The sequence below is a fragment of the Cydia splendana genome, unplaced genomic scaffold, assembly GCF_910591565.1.
Source record: "Cydia splendana unplaced genomic scaffold, ilCydSple1.2 scaffold_71_ctg1, whole genome shotgun sequence".
Taxonomy (NCBI): domain Eukaryota; kingdom Metazoa; phylum Arthropoda; class Insecta; order Lepidoptera; family Tortricidae; genus Cydia; species Cydia splendana.
The window spans coordinates 620358-643795 of record NW_026946901.1 but is presented as its reverse complement, the minus strand read 5'-3'; the positions used below and the strand labels follow the sequence as shown (position 1 = coordinate 643795).

The 23438-nt window shown below is 36.9% G+C and overlaps 1 protein-coding gene across 1 annotated transcript; it reads left to right on the top strand.

The window, feature by feature from the left end:
* Positions 1–13161: 13161 nt before the first annotated feature.
* On the top strand, positions 13162–18242 carry LOC134805868 (uncharacterized). The gene is made up of 5 exons (XM_063779068.1): positions 13162–13324; positions 13791–13853; positions 13935–13994; positions 17301–17397; positions 17746–18242. The coding sequence occupies exons 1-5, from the start codon at positions 13245–13247 to the stop codon at positions 17998–18000; spliced, it is 555 nt and encodes a 184-aa protein (XP_063635138.1). The 5' UTR covers positions 13162–13244; the 3' UTR covers positions 18001–18242.
* Positions 18243–23438: the final 5196 nt, after the last annotated feature.

Genomic DNA, 23438 nt, shown 5'->3' with positions numbered 1-23438 from the left:
TAACCAGGCCACAACGCTATTGGCCTGTAAGCTTCATCTCGGTCTCCAAAGCCGCAACAACTTGCTAGTACTTAGTGCTGGTCTAGCCTTTATTTTTTCTTGAAGATTTTCAGAGAACAGCACGTACACGCATTATTATAGACGGAACGAACGGCATAATCATAATAATTTATTCGTCGCAATCCATGGTATTACATATCTAGTTACAAGACTGTTAATAGGCAATATTTTAATATAAAAGTTCTATAATATAATACAAGATTACAGTTGTCATCAAAATTCATTGACATACAGAAGTCAAATACGTTTTTAAAATGACGCAAAATGATACCAGCATTAGCGCCGAGTATTTAGCTTTTTTAAGGGACGCCGCGTGCTCAGCAGCCGCTCCTGCCGACCGTATTGTGCGGCTAAGATGCGAGGCGGCGAAAGTACTGACGCACGTGGCGTCCCATAATAAGCACTTACCTCTTTCCCACGGCACCAGGGTCAAGCCGTCAGGCCTTTTGCCGTCCGATCGGCTGAGACCTGGCGGCTCAAGCATGCATGGGACATTAGCTAACACTAAGGCTCTTCTAATAATGTCATTAAGAGCATGGTGCCGTGGGAACCTCCCAGCGCAACGGCAGCAGCTCAAGGCATGGTGACCGTTGCTCTCCACAGTGGAACCGCAGATGCATTGGTGTGGTTGGCATACGTCACAACCTAAGCGGAGAGCAACGGCCACACGCATCGAGTCGCTGTCTAGTAAGGTGCCTAAGTTTGGGGAGGGAAGAGCGTGTAGCCAGGCTCCAGATTCAGGCCTGGAGGCAGCGATTAGCCTGGCTCTATCAGAACCAGCAGCGGTATGAATAAGACTGTCGAGTAGTCTCTTTACCACGACGTCATCCCATAAACGCTGGCGGTAAGGTTTGTCTGGTACTGGCGCATCAGAGTTCAGAGTCTTCCAAGCCGACAAAGCCTCGGCGGCATAGGGTATTGTGGCCTTGGCACCATCTAAAGGTAAAATTTTAGTGACAAGGTCCACAACCCCGGCCGCCGACGCAAGGAAGGCCGGAAGGCTTACATCTCGTGAGCGTCGTATACCCAGTCCGCCATTGCGAATAGGTAAAGAGGCCTGGTCCCACTGGTCATGGTTGAGGGATACATTTAAAAGACACTCAGCAGATTCTTTTAGTGCCAGGTCGAATGAGTCCATGTGTGTGGGGTGTAGCCAAGTAGGCACTGTGCGTAGGAAGTAGGTGATTCTGGGGACGGCGAAGCAGGATCTTAGCAAAGTCAGAGCTACATGTGCCGAGAGCTTTCTAAGCCTTTCTCTTGCTAATAAGAGAAGTTGTTCTCTTGTCTTAAAAGCTCCAGGAACAGCATCGGGAAATATAGGGGAACCCAAGAGGTGAAAGTTTTGACTGGACAGCTCTTTGAGACCAGGTAGTAGGGTGCTAAACGAAGGTAATGAAGAATGTGAATTGGCGCTGCAGGGGAAGAATTCACATTTGTTGGTGTTGACTTCGAGGCCCAGATTATGGAGGAAGTGGGAGGAGTGTGACCAAGTCTTGGTATACTTCTTCAGGCTTACCACCAAGAGTGCCATCATCTAAATACCAAACGTTTAGTGGAGATTGAGGACCGGATATTGCTTTTTGGATGGCGAGGCTAAAGATCAGGGGGCCAAGCGGATCCCCCTGCTGAGCCCCCACCTGAGACTGGATGAGGGACTCATTGAAAAAAAGTTTAGACGGAGATGAGTAAACTTGGTGAAGAAAGGGGTACAGTATTGGTATTTTCTCCCTAACTTCAGATAAGAGTACGTCCCGCTCTACGGAATTAAACGCATTTTTTAAATCTATCTTAATGATAACGGAGTCTGCGTTTTTAGGGTCAAGAACGAAGGCTCGAGTGGCGTGAATAGCAGCTTCACAGCCAAGTTTCGTGCCGAAACCTAATTGGTAAGGCTGCAAGTAAGACGCCATTTCGTCACGCACAGCTCGACAACCTAACTTGGCAGTCAGGCGGCGAAATACGCTGCCAATAGCGATAGGCCTTAAGCCACCATCTTTTTTTGACAGCGCGCACAGCGACGCTCCGTAAATATACGGGGAAACTGCTGGATTTAGCTGGCCACTGAGTAGGAAATTGCAGAGTTTGGTTAAATATTCAAGCAACCGAGGCCCATTCTCGCCAGCAGCACTGGAAGTGAGCTCTTTCAGGTGTGATGGACGGATGCCATCCAGGCCGGCAGCAGAGCTATTGTTGAACGAGCCTAGCGCCTGTGAGACTTCTTCCAGCTTGACAGAGAGAGCGGGACAGGAATTGTCTGGTTCAGGTGGGAAAGTCAACGGTCGAGATGGGGCTATGGGCGTTTCTCAGAGATGACCTTCGGTGCCTGACTTCGGTGCCAAATTTATTTTTTAACTTATTTGATATGCAACTTTATTTCTTAAAATCTAGCCTTAATATAAAAAATATTGGTAGTGGAGGCCTCCATTAGAACCTTATAGTTTTTAAGATATTTGAGATTTAAAAAACACCGAAATCATGTGCAGGCACTGAAATCAATTGGCGTCACCGAATTCAATAATGCATACACAAAAATCACATTTCAATTTTATATCTCCATCATATTACATTTTAATCATATTTTTCATTCTTATTTGATTATAAGCGATGTAACAAGGCTAATGATCTCGAAAGCTTACATAAATTTAATAGATATAGACCCAAGATTTTAAAATAACCTAATTACGGCTTGTAAAACAACATCTCTAGAAGATATCCCACACTATTTGACTATCCTCATATAATAGGGCGATGGGCGATGTATGGTCCTGGAACGAGTTTCAGACATGTCGACCACAAATTCGCACATAAGTGCCATAAAGGAGAAGATGTTTGTTTCACACAATCCGACCGCACACGCATCAAAAAGACACTTATGTTACCTACACCCGATAAACAAGAAACTTTTGAGTGGTTTTCAATGCTCAAAAAATATTTAATGCACTTATAAAGCAATGTGATGCAATACGGAAAACAAGTATTTTTGAATAACAGAGTTTTAAAGCGTGAACTCCATCAATTTAAAACTATTTGAAGTGGTCGACTAATACTTGAAGATCTAATTACCTGTTAATTATTTGAGGGTGCTGGAGATCTCCAGGACCCTCAAATACTTGAGCTAATTTGTAACTCCTATATTTAGACATAAAGACATAAGACATTGAGGATTGTTAAAACATTTACTATGTTCAATTTGTGTCTATGGCTATCCTTTAGAAATATCGATCAGTAAGGTAGGCTCAGTGCCTTTGAAGCGATCTCGACATTAGAAAGCCACTTTATTTTTAATCCCTTGTTCTGAACATCCTGTCCCTTGGGTGCACCTTGCATATAGTACTTACATACACAAGATATTGTAAAAGAAGTGGGATCTAATTGACTGCATTCATTTAACATGGCTGACACGTTTAAAGGTATCGAGGTGTAGGGCCTCAGGTGATACAGAGGACAATTAACATAATTTACTTCATTGGTTTGAAGAGAATATCAAGACAGAGAAAGAAACATTGGGTCTACAAGTTTCAACACACGTCTGGTTTAAAAAACTCCTCATAGTAAACTAGTGATTATTTGTACCTATTATGACTTAATTTACTTACAGCATTCTTGGCACTATGCCCCAGGGGCCCTCTCTAGATATAGATTTTTAGGTTTTTTTTTTAGGTTTAGTTTTAGTTTTGTAGGTAGTTCTATATATTTTTTAGGTATAAGTTTTAGTTTTGTAGGTAGTTTTAATTTTAGGTTACTTTTTATTCTAAGTTTGTTATTAATATTGTAAACAGATTTGTTATTACCCAAAAATAAATAATTTACTTACAAACATAATTTTACATTTATACAACGTATCTTGCACTTTTAGGTGTGATAAATTAGTACAACAAACTAGTTTACAAAGCAGGATTTTTTTTTTTTTTTTTTTTTTTTTTAAATATTATAGGACATTTTTTACACAAATCGACTAAGCCTCACGGTAAGCTCAAGAAGGCTTGTGTTGTGGGTACTCAGACAACGATATATATAATATATAAATACTTAAATACATAGAAAACAACCATGACTCAGGAACAAATATCTGTATCATCATACAAATAAATGCCCTTACCGGGATTCGAACCCGGGACCATCGGCTTCGTAGGCAGGGTCACTACCCACTAGGCCAGACCGGTCGTCAAACCGGATTTGAATTCAGTGATCACTTTTTTGATATCGGTGGTCAAAAAATCCACCGAATCCAAGGAAATCAACACCAGTGATGTCAAAATTAATCGCTTTTTAGTAATTACAGAAATAGCATGAGTGATACAGAGGAGATGTAATAATGATGGATTTACGTACTTTTGAGGATTTCTTAATCACTTGCATAATGATAAATGCACTAAAACTTTCGGAGTAAATTGCACCACCGATCTCAAAAAAACATAGAACCAAACCCACCGAAGGACGGTGAAACCTTTAAAAAATCACTTTATTATACTGTGACTGTACCTCTACTCTATTCAACGGTTAAGGCACAACTAAAGCATACTATGTTTGAGACACTGAGTTCCTGGCTTACAACTTTGAAGGAGTACCGACATGTTTTGCAAATTACACCGAAATCAGGCACTAGCCCGGGACACATCGTAAATTTGGTTTTATTCAATGAGTTGAGCAAACACATTATTGTGATATAAAGAATATGATAAGTTAACTAATACCTTATGCGTGAATACCCATAATAACTCCGATCTAATGCCCCATCTTGAGTAATAATTTTTTGTTTCATAAAATCTGGGTGCGGGACACTCCCACCGAACATCATTTTTGGCATTTGATTTTTTTTTTCTTGTATTATATAAATAATAAATAAATAATTTGATAGTGTCCCAGACAGAATATAGGCTGAAGATCATGTCTAAATTAATTCAGATTTATTGAACAGTAAATTCAATCATTTATTGCCCCGGACACGTAAAAATGGCCCTCCTGAGAAATGCCCTAAGGTTACTAAATTAACCAATCTAAATCTTAACCAAAAACTCAAGCAGGTGCTTACACTTATTTCCATCAACTATTCAGGGGTTTCTAAAGGATGTCAAAATGAAATGTTAGTCTTGTGACACATAATTTATTTCTATTCTCACACTGAGGAAGTTGTTCTACAAGTAAATCATTTATTAAGCTAGCATTAAGCACCTTATTCTATAATGTCAGACGATAGAGCTGGGTCGTGCCAGAAATGGTTCTAAAATGATTTACAAGCAGACCTATCTAAATTTGTTAGTCCCTAAATTATCATTTGCCATCACATACGATCTAATAAATTCTCTAACTTTAAATTTGGAAAATGCTTCTAGGATGGAAGGAAAGCGTACACCAACCTCATAACAATATTGCACCGCGGAGCACCACAGAAAGCCTAAGGCCTCAGCTTGAAGGTGTCGTCTCCTCCACCCAGCAGAAAAAGCGAAATTCTCATGGCGAACAGCTCACCAGACACACTTGAAGTTTTAGGAATATGGACAGACTTCCATACTCTGATATGCGAACTGATTTCACATACGTAGTAACATAAAAACGAAAAACCCAATCAGCTGAAAGAAACAATTCAAGATTAATAACTAGAAGCATGTGCTCTGCTAACCTAAGAGACATTATATGATCTAAGTTTCTCACCAGCTGGAAATTCCTACAGTGGACTCATCTCACAGCTCTGATACCCATCCCACCACATTGTTTCGCCAGCAGACTGGAAACAAAACGAATGGACAAATAAGCAGGGACAAAGATTCAACAAGGAGTCAAACCTGAAGACAATTATATATTATCATATTCTACTTACCGTCTGTGGCAAAATAACTTCTGCATGAGCTTCCTAGCTCATGGATGCAGCGGCTGCTGCCTAACCAAGACTCGGATCGATGCTACCAGAGCATGATGTATTTAGCTTCACTTTCTAAATTAAAAGATGCCCATCCAGGGCAAAAGCCAACCAGGAAATGATCTCAACCTAACTGTCCCTGGGATAACACAATCAAAATATCAGTAACTAATGAAATTCTTGGAATAATTTTTGTATGTAAGTCCAACATATAGAAATAAATCATATTTAATTATCTAAACATATTTCCACCTTTTTTGTATTTAAAAATTAAGTTTTGATTTAAATATTTAATAAATACTATTCCATCAATTTAGGATTTAATTTGAAGTAGCAACACCATCAGATTTAATTAGTTTCTAATTGGCCAAATGGTTGTCATTTGTTTTGTTGCTACATCAATGACTTCCTTGCCATAAAACAAAACTATACTATATTCGAGACAATCCTAAAAACGTTAAACTGAATTATACATGCAAAGTGCCGTGTCACACTATGGCCATTATAAAAATCAATGCCAAGCAAGTAATCAGCAAACGGAGCAAATAAAGAAAACACACGCTTTTTCCGCAGTATTTATGAGCGGGAATTACGGCAAAACGGACTTTTATATCGATTCGGGCGCAAGCGGTCACTTTGTGCGTGATGTAAACATGATCCAGAATAAGTACATCATTTACACCCAGCGTAAAGGAGATTATAGCAGCTAATCGTAGTGCTATGCCAGTATTGTGCTCGGGAGATGTGGATATTGTGACAGTGACTCCAAGATGTAAATACGAAGTGACATTGAAAAACGTTTAATGCGTACCTAACCTTAGCACGAATCTTATATCAGTGAGCCAGTTAGTTAAGAACGGCAATAAAGTGGAGTTTGAGGAGAAAAACTGCCTTGTTTATAACAAAAACAAAGAACTTGTAGCCGTGGCGGATTTAATCGATGGCGTATACAAATTGATTATGGATGAAAGTAAGCTTTGTTTATTTACGTCCAGCTCGCCGGCAAGTAGTGAAGTGTGGCACCGTAGAACGGGACATTTAAATATGAAGTCATTAAACCTGATGAGAGATGGGGCAGTTACGGGTATATCATATAGTGATAAGTCAGATATCAGCAAGAATACGTGCGCCGTGTGTTGTGAGGGGAAGCAGTCTCGCTTACCATTTAATCACACAGGAACACGGAGCAGCCAGCTACTGGAGTTAGTGCATGGAGACGTATGTGGACCAATGGAGACTACTTCAATTGGCGGATCAAGGTATTTCCTGATTCTTGTTGACGATTATAGTCGTATGGTATTTGTTTACTTTCTCAAAGCAAAAAGTGAGTCATTTGAATGTTTTAAAGAATTTAGAGCCATGGTTGAAAACCAGAAAGGTAGGAAAATCCAGTGTTTTAGGACAGATAATGGACTTGAGTTCTGTGGTCATGAGTTTGAGACTTATTTGAAGGAAGCAGGCATAGTGCATCAAAAGTCTAATCCCTACACGGCAGAACAAAATGGATTGGCAGAACGGAGTATACGTACAGTCGTTGAACGAGCTCGCTGTTTGTTGTTTGATGCAAATTTAGATAAAAGATTTTGGGCAGAGGCTACTAATACTGCAGTTTATCTTAAAAATAGATCAGTTGCATCAGGATTAAATGACAAAACACCGTTTGAGCTCTGGACTAATACAAAGCCAGATTTAAGTCATGTCCGGATTTTTGGCAGCCCGGTTATGGTTCATGTACCCAAGGAAAAGCGGCTTAAGTGGGACACTAAGTCAAAGAAAAACATCCTAGTTGGTTTTCCAGAAAATGTCAAGGGATATAGGATTTATGATCCTGTTAAAAAGTGTATAAGTACAAGTAGAGATGTGTATATACATGAGGATATTGAACAGAAGTGTTCAAATGACCAAGTATCAGTTTTAGTTGGTGATACTTGTCAGAGTTGTTCAGATGACAGAGTATCAGTTTCAGTTGGGGATACTTGTCAGGAACAGGAAACTGCCTGTGAAGAAGAGCAGGAGACAGTCATGAGTAGGAGTGAACCTGATCACTCAGATCTGAACATTTCTGTAGAGTCTGATTATGACAATGCAATATCTGATTTGGACAATACATTACAGCAGGAGGAGTCAGAAGAGGAGCTTGCACCAGTGGAAGTAGTAACTAAACGAGTCCGGAGGCAACCAGAGCGCTATGGATTTACTAACATGTGCACCTCGTCGAGTCCTGACTACATCAGTGATCCTGTGTCTGTTCAGGATGCCCTGTCTAGGCCAGATAAGGATAAATGGATTGAGGCTATGCAGGATGAGTTGCAAGCATTTGAAGAAAATCAAGCTTGGGCGCCGGTGGAACAGTTACCTTCAGGTAAAACCTTAGTGCAGTGTAAGTGGGTATTTAAAATCAAAGTTAACAGTGATAAAAGTGTGCGTTACAGAGCGCGTTTAGTGGCTAAAGGTTTCACGCAGAAGCCAGGAATAGACTATGAGGACACTTTCTCACCTGTGGTCAGACATTCTAATTTAAGACTGTTATTTGCCTTGTCTGTGCAATTGAACTTTGATGTTACACATCTAGATGTTAAAACTGCATTTTTAAATGGTTACCTCAAAGAGGACATTTATATGTATCAACCAGATATTTCTTGTGATGTTAACAAGAAAAAGGTGATTGTTAAACTTAACAAAGCTATATATGGCTTGAAACAGTCATCTCGGTCTTGGTATGAAAGAGTTGAAAAATGTTTGTGTGAATTAGGCCTTAAAAATGTAAGTTAGAACCTTGTGTGTTTACAAAAATGAATGATAATGTGAAAATAATTATCGCATTGTATGTCGATGATTTCTTTGTTTATTCAAACAGTAAAGAAGAGACAGACAATTTAGTTTCTGTTTTGAGTTCTAATTTTAATATTAAAAACTTAGGACAAGTTCAGCAGTGCCTGGGTATGCGTGTAAAAATGGATAAAAATGCAAATGTTGTTACATTAGACCAGGAAGAATATATAAACAATTTGTTAGAAAAATTTAATATGTCTAAATGTAAAGAGGCTAATACTCCAATGGAATGTAAATTGAGTATAGAGAAATCAGAAATTTGTGATAAAGAAATTCCATATCAGAACCTTATTGGAGGGCTTATGTATTTATCAGTGATGACTAGGCCTGATATATCTTTCAGTGTTAGTTTTCTTAGTCAATTTAACAAATGTTATACTAAAGTTCATTGGAATTATGCCAAGAGAATACTTAGGTATTTAAGCAAAACTAAAAACTTTTGTTTGATGTACGTAAAAGAAAAGGCTCACAATCAGCTAGAAGGATATGTAGATGCCGATTGGGCTAGTAATATTGTGGACCGGAGGTCTTATACCGGCTTTTGTTTTAAATTATCAGGGTCAGCTGTTTCCTGGCTTAGTAAGAAACAGAGGACAGTTGCTTTGTCTAGTATGGAATCAGAACTGATGTCAATAGCGGAAGCTTGCAAAGAAGCTATGTAGGTATCTCAGAGCTTTGCAAAATGAAATTACTGGTGATTGTTATACTGTACCTTTGTTCAATGATAGTCAGAGTGCACAGAAGTTGGTGGCAAATTATGGTTGTCATAGAAAGAGTAAACATATTGATATTCGTTATCATTTTGTAAAGGACGCAGTAAATGATAAAATAATTAATTTAAATTATTTGCCAACTACTGCTATGCCTGCTGACGTATTAACAAAAGCATTATGTGCAATTAAACATTATAAATGTATAGAGTCTATGGGAGTTAGTCAATGTTCATAAAAGTTTTTTTACTCCTATATATGTACATATGAAAGTTTGGTTTATTTGCTGTAGTTGGGGTGTTAGGATAAGTATATTTCTGTATGGTAACATCAAATAAACCGTGTATGTTGGTATTACATATGGTTATCTATGACAAGTATGTATGTCACTTCCGTCTTACCGTTACTGGAATAAAAAGTGTGTTCGATCATAGCTCTCCGTTTGTTTCATTTATAATAGTTATGTTGTGTATGGTATGTTGTGGATACTCTTTACATGCTAGTTTGGTAACATTTTGCTCATGCTGCTGTTTTGTGTATGGGCTAAAAATGTTACACATATCGGCTAAATTATATTTGGTATGCTGATAATTAAACAAGGCATTTATATATCAGGAGAATACTGTTAGGAAATTTTATTAACTTGCACATTAGGCTATTCAAGACTTGTCATTTTAGAAATGTGAAAATACTTTTCTAAAATTATACCTACACTGCGTCTAGTGCTCCATATGAATGCTGACTACATTATTTTCTTTTATTGAACAAACAGGTATGTAAAGCGACTTAAAACTTCTAAGCGGGCCAGGTATTTTAAAATTACCTTGACACACTCTTATTCTCTTAATAATAAAGTCGCGCCAAGATCATTTTGAACACCTGGCCCGCTTAGTAACTTTTGCTGCTGACTGTACCTGTTTCAGCAAGTATAAACTAGGATTTCCCTTAGGTATATATGTACAGTAGCTGAGAGCATGAAACAAATTAGCCTAAATAATATATTTTCTTGATGACTAACATTAGGACAACTTATACAAGAATAATCTATTCCATCAATATTTAAGCTCTCAATATTTTTGTTACATTTTTCAATAATAAATTTATTTTTCGTCTTGGTTGCGCTGTACACGTATATAAACCGCCGTAGGTAAGTATTGTCTGACTGAACTTCTGAAGAGAAACTACCTACTACGAACGCCTCATATTGAGCCAGATTTAATCCTGCAACAAACATATGTAAGGATTAGGTAATGTTGTGAAAGAACGGCGATATAATTACATGATCAAACGAACTTACCTTAAGTGAAGTTCGATCATGATTATACTCCGTCCTTGTCCGAGACGGATTTACAAGTAGTAACGCTGTCGTACAGCGCCTAAGTCACAATTTCAAAGCTTAAAAAAAAAAAAACATTTCGTTTTGACAGATCTGTGGTAAGTCATTTAGTTTAAAGCTATTCATGAACAACCAATTCTATGTGGGAATAAAGTCGCTAGGCTTATGGGAGGGTACGGGACTGCCGTCTCGGACAAGGAGCTTCGTATAATCATGATCGAACTTCACTTAAGGTAAGTTCGTTTGATCATGTAATTATACTCCGTCCTTGTCCGAGACGGATTTACAAGTAGATGTTTAAAGTTTGGTTGTGAATGAATAAACGGTATTAAATCGAGTAGGTAACATATACCGGGTGTGGCCTGTAACATGAGCAAATAATTAAAACATAGATTGTACTCCTCAAAAGGTGACACTTTTGTTCAACAACTTTTAAAAATTATGAAGTATTTAGACTTCCTATTTTTCATACAAAATAAATATTATCTTCAATGGACGCCATCGCCATGCCATATCATTTGTGGTTGACGTTGCTTGTCATGCCTTAAACATAACAAAATTCGCAATACATTGCGTCTTAGAATAAACTTTAAAGTGTATTAAAAATCAAACCACAAGTTATTTTTAAAAGTTGTTGAACAAATGTTGGTCAGTATGAGGAGTACAGCTTACAGTTTAATTTTTTGCTCGTATTAGAGGCCACACCCGGTATAAACATTTATTCTCCTTGATGTATAATTAGTACAACAACAATAAACTTAAGAAAACATTAACTTCTTCATATTATTAATGAGTCTGTTTCTATTATCTTGCTATTATAACTTAGTAAATAACATGGCACAATGGCCTTACGCCTCTTCGCAATGGAATCGCCCTCGTGCTCTGCTCCTGTACTCGGACCGACATGGTGGCGTTACTATACAAACACTTCAACACTTCGATGTACCGATAGTCAATATGGCATCGCTGAAGAGACTCAAGCACCGCCCATGTTTCCACCGAATCGAAGGCTTTCTCATAGTCCACAAACGCTAAGCATAATGGCAAGTTATACTCTTCGGTCTTCTGTATAACTTGCCGCAGCGTATGGATGTGGTCTATGGTACTATAGCCTTTTCGGAAACCGGCTTGTTCGGGAGGCTGGAAGTCATCAAGTCTGTGTTCGAGACGGTTCGTGATGACCCTTGAAAACAGCTTATAGACATGGCTCAGAAGCGTGATGGGTCCGTAGTTCTTCAGTAGCTAGATTCATTATCTGCTTCAAAATTATCTTCGGTATTGATGTAATATGTATAGACCCAGATTTTTCTCTTCACAGGATTGACAAATTTATTTGGTTGTACTGTTAAGATGTGGAATTTGAATGCCTCCAAATTAGTTAATATAATCTGCAACTGTAGTATTGTAAATTTTTTACATTATTTCACAGTTAGTTTTATTCTTTGTAAAACATTTAAGACCTAATAAGGTTGCTCTTAACTCAAAAAATTAAGATATAATAATATATGGTTTTCTTTTTTCCATGTTAGAATGTTCCTTTTTTCTAAATGTAACCAGGAGCCTGTCGCCTAAATGCACTAGCACACCAGCTCGTAGTCTAGGCAGCTGTATGCATCTCTAGACTAAAAATGTGTTGTTTAATTAAGTCAGAGTTGTTAATATTTCTGCACCACCAATTTGAGTTCTGGGAATTTGTGTTCTTAGGAATTACCCTAACTGCGTCATAAACTTCATTGTTTTTGAGTAGCTCTAGATATTTTTCCCTTTCCAATAACTTGGTGTAAACCCAGCCGGACGGTATTGTTGGAGCAATAAAGTTAAGTGGCCCAAACTTTTCTAACATTGAAAGCTGTTTCTGCTCAGGCACTGCAATTGACATATTTGTTGAATTTTATTGAAAACTGGCCGTTCCCTGAGCCAGAAATGTAAAAATACCCCAATAATTATCCTATTTTTCTAAGAAACGGTGATATTTGTAGACGTGGGAAAAATAAATATAATTCTTGATTATATTATCTTTAATAACACAGCTTTCGATACACGATTCATAACACTTCGCTCGATACAATTTATTCCCAAAGTAACCTCCAATTCGAATTTTTACTCCAACTTTACTCGTTTCTTTACTATGTGACAGTATGAAACAAAAAAAGGAGAAAAATCAATCATAACTATAACAGTAATTTGACAGCTTTAGAAAAACGATAATTAGAGGCAATATTTTTAAAATAAATAAACATCAACTAATTCTATCGTAACAAAATATCGACTCCGGCCTGCATGCTCTATCTCCGTCCGTCTTTCGAAATGAGACAGTGATGGCTGAGCGCTCCTGCCAGACGGACCTGTACTAGGTGTCCCCAAAACAAATATAAGATTTACTTATAAAAACTGTGCTGTGTTGTGTGTCCTAGTGATATACCGTGTGCACCAAAACCTTTAAGTTATAATGGGTAACAAGCAATTGAATAAAAAGAAGACATCTCGAAAAAGACAACTCGGAAGATTCCAACAAACAATGGAACTAACGTAAGTAAAAATGTATATTTATTACACAGTGAAATACGTAATTATTACTTAATTGAATATATACTTGATCGTACTAATTACTCTAATTAGTAATCCATATAACTTAAAACATTCTAGAATTTAATAATCGCTCCATCTACCGGTTAAACATTGTCATCAATTCATCATCTAAATAGCTTAAAAGGATATTGCGATTCGCGACGTTTACACCACGCGGCACTAGCGCCGCTGACTTGCACGGCAAAGACAGAAAACATTGCCGTCTATGTGTGCGTCTCCGTGAGTCGTAGTTACGCGGTTGCGGTGTAGTGGGCCTTCCTATAAATACGAGCACACAGTGATACATGTAACGCACACAATTAGACGCATAAAGCGTTCTTTTAGCAATCCATCCACCTATCGAGGGTTCGAACCTCAGCTCGTGATTTGTCATGCGTCTAAACTTTTTACTTTTTTGTCTTTCTAGGAAAAGAAGAAAATTGGATAATTTCACAGCCGAACATGATACTATATCTTTAGACTACATCGAGTGAGTATAATTATTTGACTTGTGCTTTTTAGCCCTACCTACGTAACACAATACACTACTACAATTTATCTTTATTTACAGACTGCAAAATATGGAAATGGAATCTCCGATTTCATCAACCACTGACATTCAAAGTAACGAGTAAGTTCTAATTCTAATTGTGGCATTATCTATGAAAAGGGACCTTATTGTCTATGGCGCTTACGACGCACTGCGTCGCACGGCGTGGTATTTATATCAGAGCATCGTTAATAATGGCGGAAGCGCCATCGACAATAAGGTCCCTTTTCATAGATAACGTCACATATGTAGGTACCTATGTCGCGCGTAACTTCGTGCGTTGCGATAAATACCTACCTACTCAAGTACTCACAGCGGCGGCGTACGAAAAGACCTTAGTTAGATTTAGATACCTACTGTTTTCCTATCAGTGCAGATGCTTATATCTTTTTATGAATTGAATTGATATTCTCAATTATTTGGACATATTTTGTACTTATTTTCCTAGATGGCTATTAGTACTACCTACTTAGCAAATGTTCGCCGAAAACTAAATAAAATGTCGCCAATCAATAATATCGTACGAGATACATTGCCCTCATCAGTTATTTGATATTCTCCAAGAGGTACTTAATTTAAAAAAACCGGCCAAGTGCAAGTTGGATTCGCACACGCAGGGTTCCGTACCATTATGCAAAAAACGGCAAAAATCACGTTTGTTGCATAACTATTTAATTCTGTTTTTAGTATTTGTTGTTATAGCGGCGATAGAAATTCAATCATCTGTGAAATTTTAAACTGTCTAGCTACCACGGTTCATGAGATACAGCCTGATGACAGACGGACAGACGGACGGACGGACAGCGAAGTCTTAGTAATAGGGTCCCGTTTTTACCCTTTGGGTACGGAACCCTAAAAATGTACACTGATAGAATGTAATAGGGTTGCCTGAGTAAGTCCCGGAAATTAAAATCCCGGGGTTTACCGATTGTCCGTACTTTCGTTATTCTTTTACGTATTTTTTAATGAACTGGTAGTTATTTTATATTATACCTACCCTACACAATAGTAAATGATTTCCTTTTCTTGAGCGTGTTGACCCATTTTTTATTTTAATAAAACTAATAATCTTGGGCAATTATTTCCATTTTCAATTTCTCATTTACCTGTGATAGAGCATTTTTAGGGTTCTGTAGCCAAATGGCAAAAAACGGAACCCTTAAGGATTCGTCATGTCTGTCTGTCTGTCCGTCCGTATATACAGCCACTTTTTTCTGAAACTATAAGAACTATAGGTACTGTTGAAACTTGGATTTTCCAACAAAAATAGAAAAAAACAATACATTTTGGGGGTTCCCCATACTTAGAACTAGGGCTTGCAATTCGAATATTCGAATATTCGAATTTGTCGAATATTCGGCCTGTTTTGATATTCGAATATTCGGCCGCTCAGGTTTCGAATATTCGAATATTTTTTATTACTATAAAAAATCTATTTAATCCGCTGCAGTTACAGTTTCTGTGTGTTTTCCGGGTATTTACAGTGAATGAGTAATGGTAGGTACCCAAATACGAAGGAAATAATATTTTTACTGTATTCCTCTCGATAGACTTCGTGAATACAGTGAAACCTAACTCAATTTGAAAGAAAACGAAATCAAAAAGTATGTTATTTTTACGGTGCATAAGTTTTAAGTTAAAGGGTCATTCTGTTTATTAAGAATAAACCTTGCCCGCACTTATCGCAATTCTGAAATTTGATCATACCAAATCTGCCCAAGTGCCCAACTATTACGATGCATAAGTTTTAAGTTAAAGGGTCATTCTGTTTATTAAGACTAAACCTTGCCCGCACTTATCGCAATTCTCAAATTTGATCATACCAAACCTGCCCAAGTGCCCAACTAGGTAATCTAACTATGCACCTTTAGCTGACAAATAATCCAGTAGTCAACTAACTTTTTCCCTTAAATATTCCAATATTATATAATTAAGCCGACCATTAATTAAGGCCTCTGAGTGACTACAAGTTAATTTAAATCAGAAAATAATTACCTACTAAAAAAAAATTCTTACATACCTAGGTTTGGTTTAGATGATTAAAGTTATATTATTGCACTCAACGGCGCATTTATAATAAAAGTTTTATCTAGAAATATTGAATACGTCTTATTTTGGCGTTTTACTTGTTTTTATAAATGTGGGCATCTCATTGTAGGATGATAAAATCTAGTCAATTAAGTGGATTTCTGCAAAATATCATTAGTTTTAGCAATATGTGAAATAAGCTTTTGAATAAAACGATAATAAACCGATTTCTCGTTCTTTTTCTTATTTTTTATAATATTCGAATAATTATTCGAATATTCGAATATGTCGTCAGAAAAAGTCGAATATTCGAATACCTGAAAGTTTCGAATATTTGCAAGCCCTACTTAGAACTGAAACTCAAATTTTTTTTTTGCATCAATCCCATACGTATGGGGTATTTATGGATAGGTCTTCAAAAATTTTTTTAAGGTAAAAAATATATTGAGGTTTTTGATATCATTTTTTTCTAAACTCAATAGTTTGCGCGAGAGACCACCTCCAAAGTGGTAAAATGTGTGTCCTTTAACTTCTAAAATAAGAGAATGATAAAACAAAAAAATATATATATGATGTACATTACCATGCAAACTTCCACTGAAAATTGGTTTGAACGAGATCTAGTAAGCAGTTTTTTTAATACTTACGTCATAAACCGCAATTTTATTATGTTACTTGCTAGATGTTACTATTTGGCTACTTTGTTGCTACAAAGTATTTGACGCCGACTGTACCTGTAACCAGCACAATGGTTTATTTACTTTCAAGTAGTTTTCTCCATTTTCATCACTTGTTATAATATAGGTACCTACATAAAAATTTTGAAATTAGTCTGTCTCACTTTTCGAAATAACTGCATTTCTGGAATGCTGCGTTTCGCGGGTCCATGATCAATTTATGAAATAGTAATGGACTAATTTATAAATTGAGTGATGTTGTAAAGAAATGACTGGCTGCTACAATTCTTCGACCGACAGATTTGTCCGGATGCTTAATGAGAGGCAAAATGTGGCTGTTATTGTTCATCATCACTTGATGATAAAAAATAGTGCGAAAAATAGTTGACATGAGTTGCGTATTACCTATTCTCACATGTATCGTACAACGTTTTACAGTACATATAGCCCTATAGGTTAACTGGAAGAGATCCCTCAAAGGGATAAGTTCGCCTTTGTACTTCTTGCTAATTGTATGTTATTTTTAATATGTCTTTTTGTACAATAAAGAGTTTACTACTACTAATAGCCCTTTAAATATTTGACATAGTTACGTAATGTGTGTGTGCATTATCGCACTAGTGCGGTAAAGCCCATATGTGCTGTAAAACATCATACATTTATTTAATTTTGGTTTTGACAGTGAGGCGACCGGCTCAAACATTTTGAACCCACGCATTGCACAGGTGGATGACACTTATCGGGTTCCTAGTATATTAGAGGAAGAAGATACCCATGAGGTAGGTGATTCATGCTAATTATGCTTATTGATTGTAGAGCAGAGAACAATTTTACCTTTTGTACTAACTACCTAGCTAGAATAACATTGTTTCAACTTCGTGTGCCAGAATTCCATCGTAAATTGATTTATCACACGATTCGTAGTCATTATACAGGGTCTTACTTCTATTTCTCTCGTTGGTTCTTTACCACCGGTGCTTTATATGTACAGTCGACGTCAAATATATGTATACATTTTTCACCTTATTACAAAGGAGTATGCTGCAATAGGTACATATCTTTGACGTCGACTGTACATGATGTGACAAATTGTAAATGCTAACACGTACAATATATTTTATTTTCAGTTACAAATATCGTTCAATGTGGAAGAAGAGCTTCCTGACAAAACCGTCGGTCGAAGAATTGTCGCAGTTAGTTACCATTCGATTCGATTCCTCACATTTTATCCAATAAAAGATTGTATGGAAACTATATACATAAACGCAATATTTCACCGACAAAATCGCAATTTTCTTGTTTTGTTCATACTTCAAGATGGACTCTTTGTGACCTTGACGTCACGGTCACATATCGTTTTGTTCGGGGCGTTTCGCGAGTGAAGTACGGCTGTCGGACTTTGACTATCATTTCTGACTTTTGTATTCCTTTAATGCAATGGATCCCATATAGACTTTTGATCCTAAAGACAAACCTGATCGATTGATACCATAAATGAAAATTAGTCATCTAGCCTATTATCGATAAGTATATATGTTTTTCTTCATCAAATTATCAATAATTTTCATTTTTTAGATTGTTCCCTCTATAAACTCCTAATAGTCTACCTTGGTGCCAAATTTCAAGTTTCTAGGTCAGCTCGAAGTGGGTTAGGTTTTTGATCTATTATTCAGTCAGTCACAAAAATGCCGGTTTTAAAACGTTAATTTATGAATAACTGCTAGAGCTACGTTTACGAAATTTTGTATTCTAGACAAGATAAGGGGCTTGAATAAATGTGCAAAATTGCATGTGAGTAGGTAAAAGTGGTAATAAAATTATCAATAGGAAGGATCAAGAAGTTGTTGCAGCCAGAATTAAGAATTTACCAAGGAGAGGACATGACACTATAATATTTTAATTCATTTTAAAATGTCATTCATATTATCAATAAGAGTTTCTTATACCGTATTCGAATTAAAAGAAATATTTTATTAATTACACAATTCTCTCTAGTTTTTGCTCGTATTTAGTATACAACTAACTAATTATTCGTATAAAATTATTTATCGTAGAAACACTCGTATAGTTTCAAAATAAGCTATTTTATTTTGTTGGCATTGTCAAACCCATTGACTATTTTTGTTTTGCTTTAATATATGGTCAGTCGTAAAAGTATTAGCGTCAGCAATGGATTTATATAATGTATTTCTTTAAAAACATGATATTTCATGCTAAGTAACAGAAAACAGTCAAATATTGTACCGGAAATATTAGTCCCGAAAATCCCGAAAGTACCGGGAATTTAATTTTGAAATCCCGGTTCTTTGCTTGGCTCTAAATCCCGGGAATTCCCGGTACTTTCGGTACCGGTATTTCCCGGGAGCAAACCCTAGTATGTAGGACTGTAGGTACTGTAAAACGTTGTACGATACATGTGCCAATAGGTAATTCGCAACTCGTGTCGATTCAAAACACTCCCTTCGGTCGTGTTCGAATTTATCGCCACTCGTTTCGAATTTCCTATTTGCCGCACTTGTAAACGTAATGTAGGTAAGTACTATTACAATATGGTGCTACTTTACCGCATTAGTGCGATAATTAGCACATTACGTAACTATGTCGAAAATTTAAAGGGCCATATTATGTACTGTAAAACGTTGTATGATACATGTGCGAATTACCTATTTTTCGCACTTGTATCGGTATGCCCTAATTTTTTAATAAATATCGATGATATACCTGCACGGTATACCTAATAAATAATGATATTATAGAAAACTTGCAGTCATTAATTTGTTTAAATATAAACTGTATTTACCCTTATAATTAAATATTATTGAAATAAGAGTTGACTTCATTAAAATGAATATTTAATTTGCACTATGTTTCATTTATTTTTCCAATTTAACTTTAACGCCATCTATGAGATGCAGCATGCTTTTTTTCAGTATTTAGTAATACGTTTTACAAATCAGTGTCCTGTTAGTTCATTTAAGTCGCTACTTCTTGCGTGGCGCTGTTGTATCGTCATTGTATCTAGGGGCGGGATGGGTGGCGTGAGGGGAGGCTCGATTGTAGATTTCATTTGGGTACGGAAACGGCCTTAAGTTCTTGCACACCACACACACAGACACACACACTTTGTGTGGTGATAGTATGCTCTTTTTAAGGTTGATCACAAACCCCAAATCTTGTAGTAATACACAAGTGAGTGAAACATTGTTTTTACATATTGTTTCTGATTCACCAAAAACTAGAATGTTATCTAAGTAACAGGTTAGTATTACACTGAGGTAACTACTTAAGGGTCTCAGTAACTTGGTGAAGACATATGGGCCGCTACAGAGACTTGGTAATGCATTAAATTGGTACAATTGTCCATTAAATTGAAATCTCAAAATTTCTTAACTTTTTCTGAGATAGGTACCGAAACATATGCTTCTTGCAGATCTAAGTTTTACATGTGACAATCCTTTCTGTAGTTATATTCTGAATTTAAAATAAATCTGTTTGTACCATTACTTTTTGGAACTAAATTTATTGGAGATGTAAATTGATTCTCATTATAGGTAAGAACATACTGAAATAGCACCAAGAGCTTTAAGTTTATAATTTTTTATTTATTAACAAAATCTCTTTTTAGACCAAACTCGCTGGACCGACTGGAATTGCGGTGGTGTGTGGCTAAACGGGATTTCTTAACCCTAGTCCTGATGTTTACTTGGTCTTTGGTGAGGTCATGCCAAATATTTAAAAAATTGTTCCAGCCTACCCGCATGTACTTGTTGTTCTAACGGCGATAGGCGTGACGAGACCGATGACCCCTCCTTGGATTCCACTGGTATTGATGGTACTTCCGTGTTGCAGGTGGGCGATACCCGTTGGTGGTATTGCTGTGGCGGGTCCCGCCAGTTGCCCTGATCTTTGCTAGTAGGCTGTTGATTTGGAGGCGTTGTAATTGTAGCACTATGATGTGCTGTGGTTAGGGTTTGCACGACGGATCCGAAATGTATGGGAAGATCCGCGGATCCGGATCCAGATCCGGATAATTTCATACATTTCGGATCCGGATTGCAAACCCTAGCTGTGGTATAGGCAGCCTTTATCAATAGGTTGTGCAGCTGTAATGCTCTCTGCACAATTCATTCCAAAAAAGGAATTTATCCAGTTTAGAGTCACGAACAGCATCTTCGATGGTTTGGTCGGCTCCTGCTCTATAATGATCTTAGATTTGATATCCCCCTTAAGAACGCTTGTAAGGGTTTTGCCTAAAGCATACATTACTTTTGTAGTCAAAACCTGCCAATGTACTATTCTTTTATCTCTTTTGACTGCACCCAATCTCAGAAAGAAATACCAAAATTTCTGGGATAATCTTCAGGGCTTCTGCATTATCAAAATTCGATGGAGTTGGGGATTTTTTGAAAATGGCTTCTTGTGCCTCTTTTTCCAGTCAATTATTCATTAACTTTTATCTAACAAGTTTGTCTATCCGTTGAGTGATAGCATATAATTAATATTGTTGAGGTATGAATTTATCCATCTAATGATAGTACTTCATATAATAAATATACTCCGGTTGGTCTATCCGCTAAGTGATAGTGCTATATAAATAATACAATTGTTAAACATTTTTTCAAATTCTACCTGCAATTTTGGAGCGCTAACTTGCAGTGTAAGTTACCTGCCTGGCATTTTAATTCTTAATATACCAAGTAAAAATACTTCTGTTGGTCTATCCACTAGGTGATAGTGCTATATAAATAATACTAACATTAAACATTTCTGCAAAGTCTCCCCACAATGTGGGAGCGCTAACTTGCAGTGTAAACCAGCTGTCTGGCATTTTATGTCTTAATATACCAAATTAGTATGCTTCTGTTGGTCTATCTGCTAATTTGATAGCGCTATATAAATAATACAAATATAAGAAATTTTGGCAAGGTCTACCCGCTATGTGGTAGCGCAAACTTGCAGTGTAAGCTGGTTATCTGGCATTTTATGTCTTCATATAATAAATATACTTCTGTTGGTCTATCCGCTAAGTGATAGCGCTATATAAATAATACCAGTATTAAAATTTTTTGCAAGGTCTACCCGCTATGTGGCAGCGCTAACTTGCAGTGTAAGCTGGCTATGTGGCATTTAGGAGCTTATGTGAGCCACACCATAACCCAAACGTTCAAAGTATGATGAGGGAATTTACACTTGTATACTTGCAACTATTTCTTTTTCGGCAACATATGGTTGTTTATTAACGGCATCTTTCCTAGAGAGCTCCTCCAATTTCTTCTTATACGTCTTAATCATGCGTTTTAAATAATCTTCTTCACTTTCGTCGGTACTTCGTTTCGGCATTTTGAGTAATAACACAAACACAGTCAAAGTTTTCGCAAGAATAGATTAAACACGAATTGAATGTCGTCAAAGTCGATAGATTGGCGGCCGAAGTGAGAAGAAAAAGAACGATGTATACACATAACGGAAATACTGGAGAACAGCATAAAACGTAAGTAACGTCACTAGAGGTTAGTTTCTGACCGGTGATTTTACTTATCTGTGTCTAAACACAAACAATACTAGGAACTTGTTCTTCATATAAATGAACTTGTGTACAACCAAAAATACGTAAAATTCTTTACCGCGAAGTACACTCCTTGGTTATAATCCAATTATAAGCTTTTCTTACATACCTTTATTGTCTCCTAGTCGTTTTTACCAAGAAAACAAACCTTGAATAACCAATCTTGAATATCACTTTAACACATACAAAAATATGAGAAACAACACCAATTTATCATAAGAAAAATAATATTTATCGAAAACACAGAACATAGCACACAAATAATTGATAAATCGCGAAGTTTTTACGAAAAACACAGTGACCGGCGCATGCACAAGAACGTAAATGACTTACCACAGATCTGTCAAAACGAAGGTGTTTTGTTTTTTTTTAAGCTTTGAAATTGTGACTTAGGTTACTACTTGTAAATCCGTCTCGGACAAGGACGGAGTATAATCAAGGTTCTTAATACTGTTTTAAAAGTTTACCTTTGTAAATTATGTAGTCGAATCAGTCGCTGAAAATATTAAGATATGTGGGCCTATGGACGGTTTCCAGGACACAATGTGTTACGTACGTACGTTTTAATTTTATTTATGCCTTTTAACCCAAAAACAAAAAAACTGCACATAATCTTAAAAGTTCCCAAGTTCTTCCGATGTTCTTCCAGTACTTGTCATAACCTACAATTTTAGTAATGTTTACTAGCAACGAGTATGATTATACATTGCAGGCTTAGCTTTGCTTAAGGTAATGCACAATCTTATTAAATATCAGAAAATATCACAGGTCACAGCAGAAATATCTCTTGAAATAAAAACGATTCAGAATGTCAACAAACAAGTTGGCCACAGATAAAACACAGATGACACGCGATTTTGGAATTATTCGAACAGTGTTGCTAGCCCGCGATTTTTCAAATTCGCCGCCTTTTTCTACTAACAAGATTTGCTTGACGCAGTATAGACGTGACGGAGCCCAACGATGACATTAATGATGTGTTAACCACTCAAGATTCTCAAGATCCCCAAGAAAAACCATGGACGCGGGTGCAATAAAAAAGGCGCCCTTTCAAAACAACCGTCATAAAAGGCACCGCCACAAACACTTCCTTGATCGGAGTTGAAATCTTATAATAGAGTACATTGTGCAACGTGGGGGGTAAGCGAGAATTTGTAAACGAGGTCTATAACTCCCGACAGCCGCAGGCTGGAGGGAGTTAAAGACTCGAGTTTACAATATGCTTACCCCCGGAGTTACACACAATGTTTTTCA

What these genes read in the sequence shown, in the direction of transcription:
- LOC134805868 (XM_063779068.1), top strand. Translation starts at nt 13,245, where the DNA reads ATGGGTAACAAGCAATTGAATAAAAAGAAGACATCTCGAAAAAGACAA. An exon ending in ATATCTTTAGACTACATCGA is followed by an intron (nt 13,854 to 13,934) that starts GTGAGTATAATT and finishes CTTTATTTACAG; the next exon opens with ACTGCAAAATATGGAAATGG. An exon ending in AGGAAGAAGATACCCATGAG is followed by an intron (nt 17,398 to 17,745) that starts GTAGGTGATTCA and finishes TTTTATTTTCAG; the next exon opens with TTACAAATATCGTTCAATGT.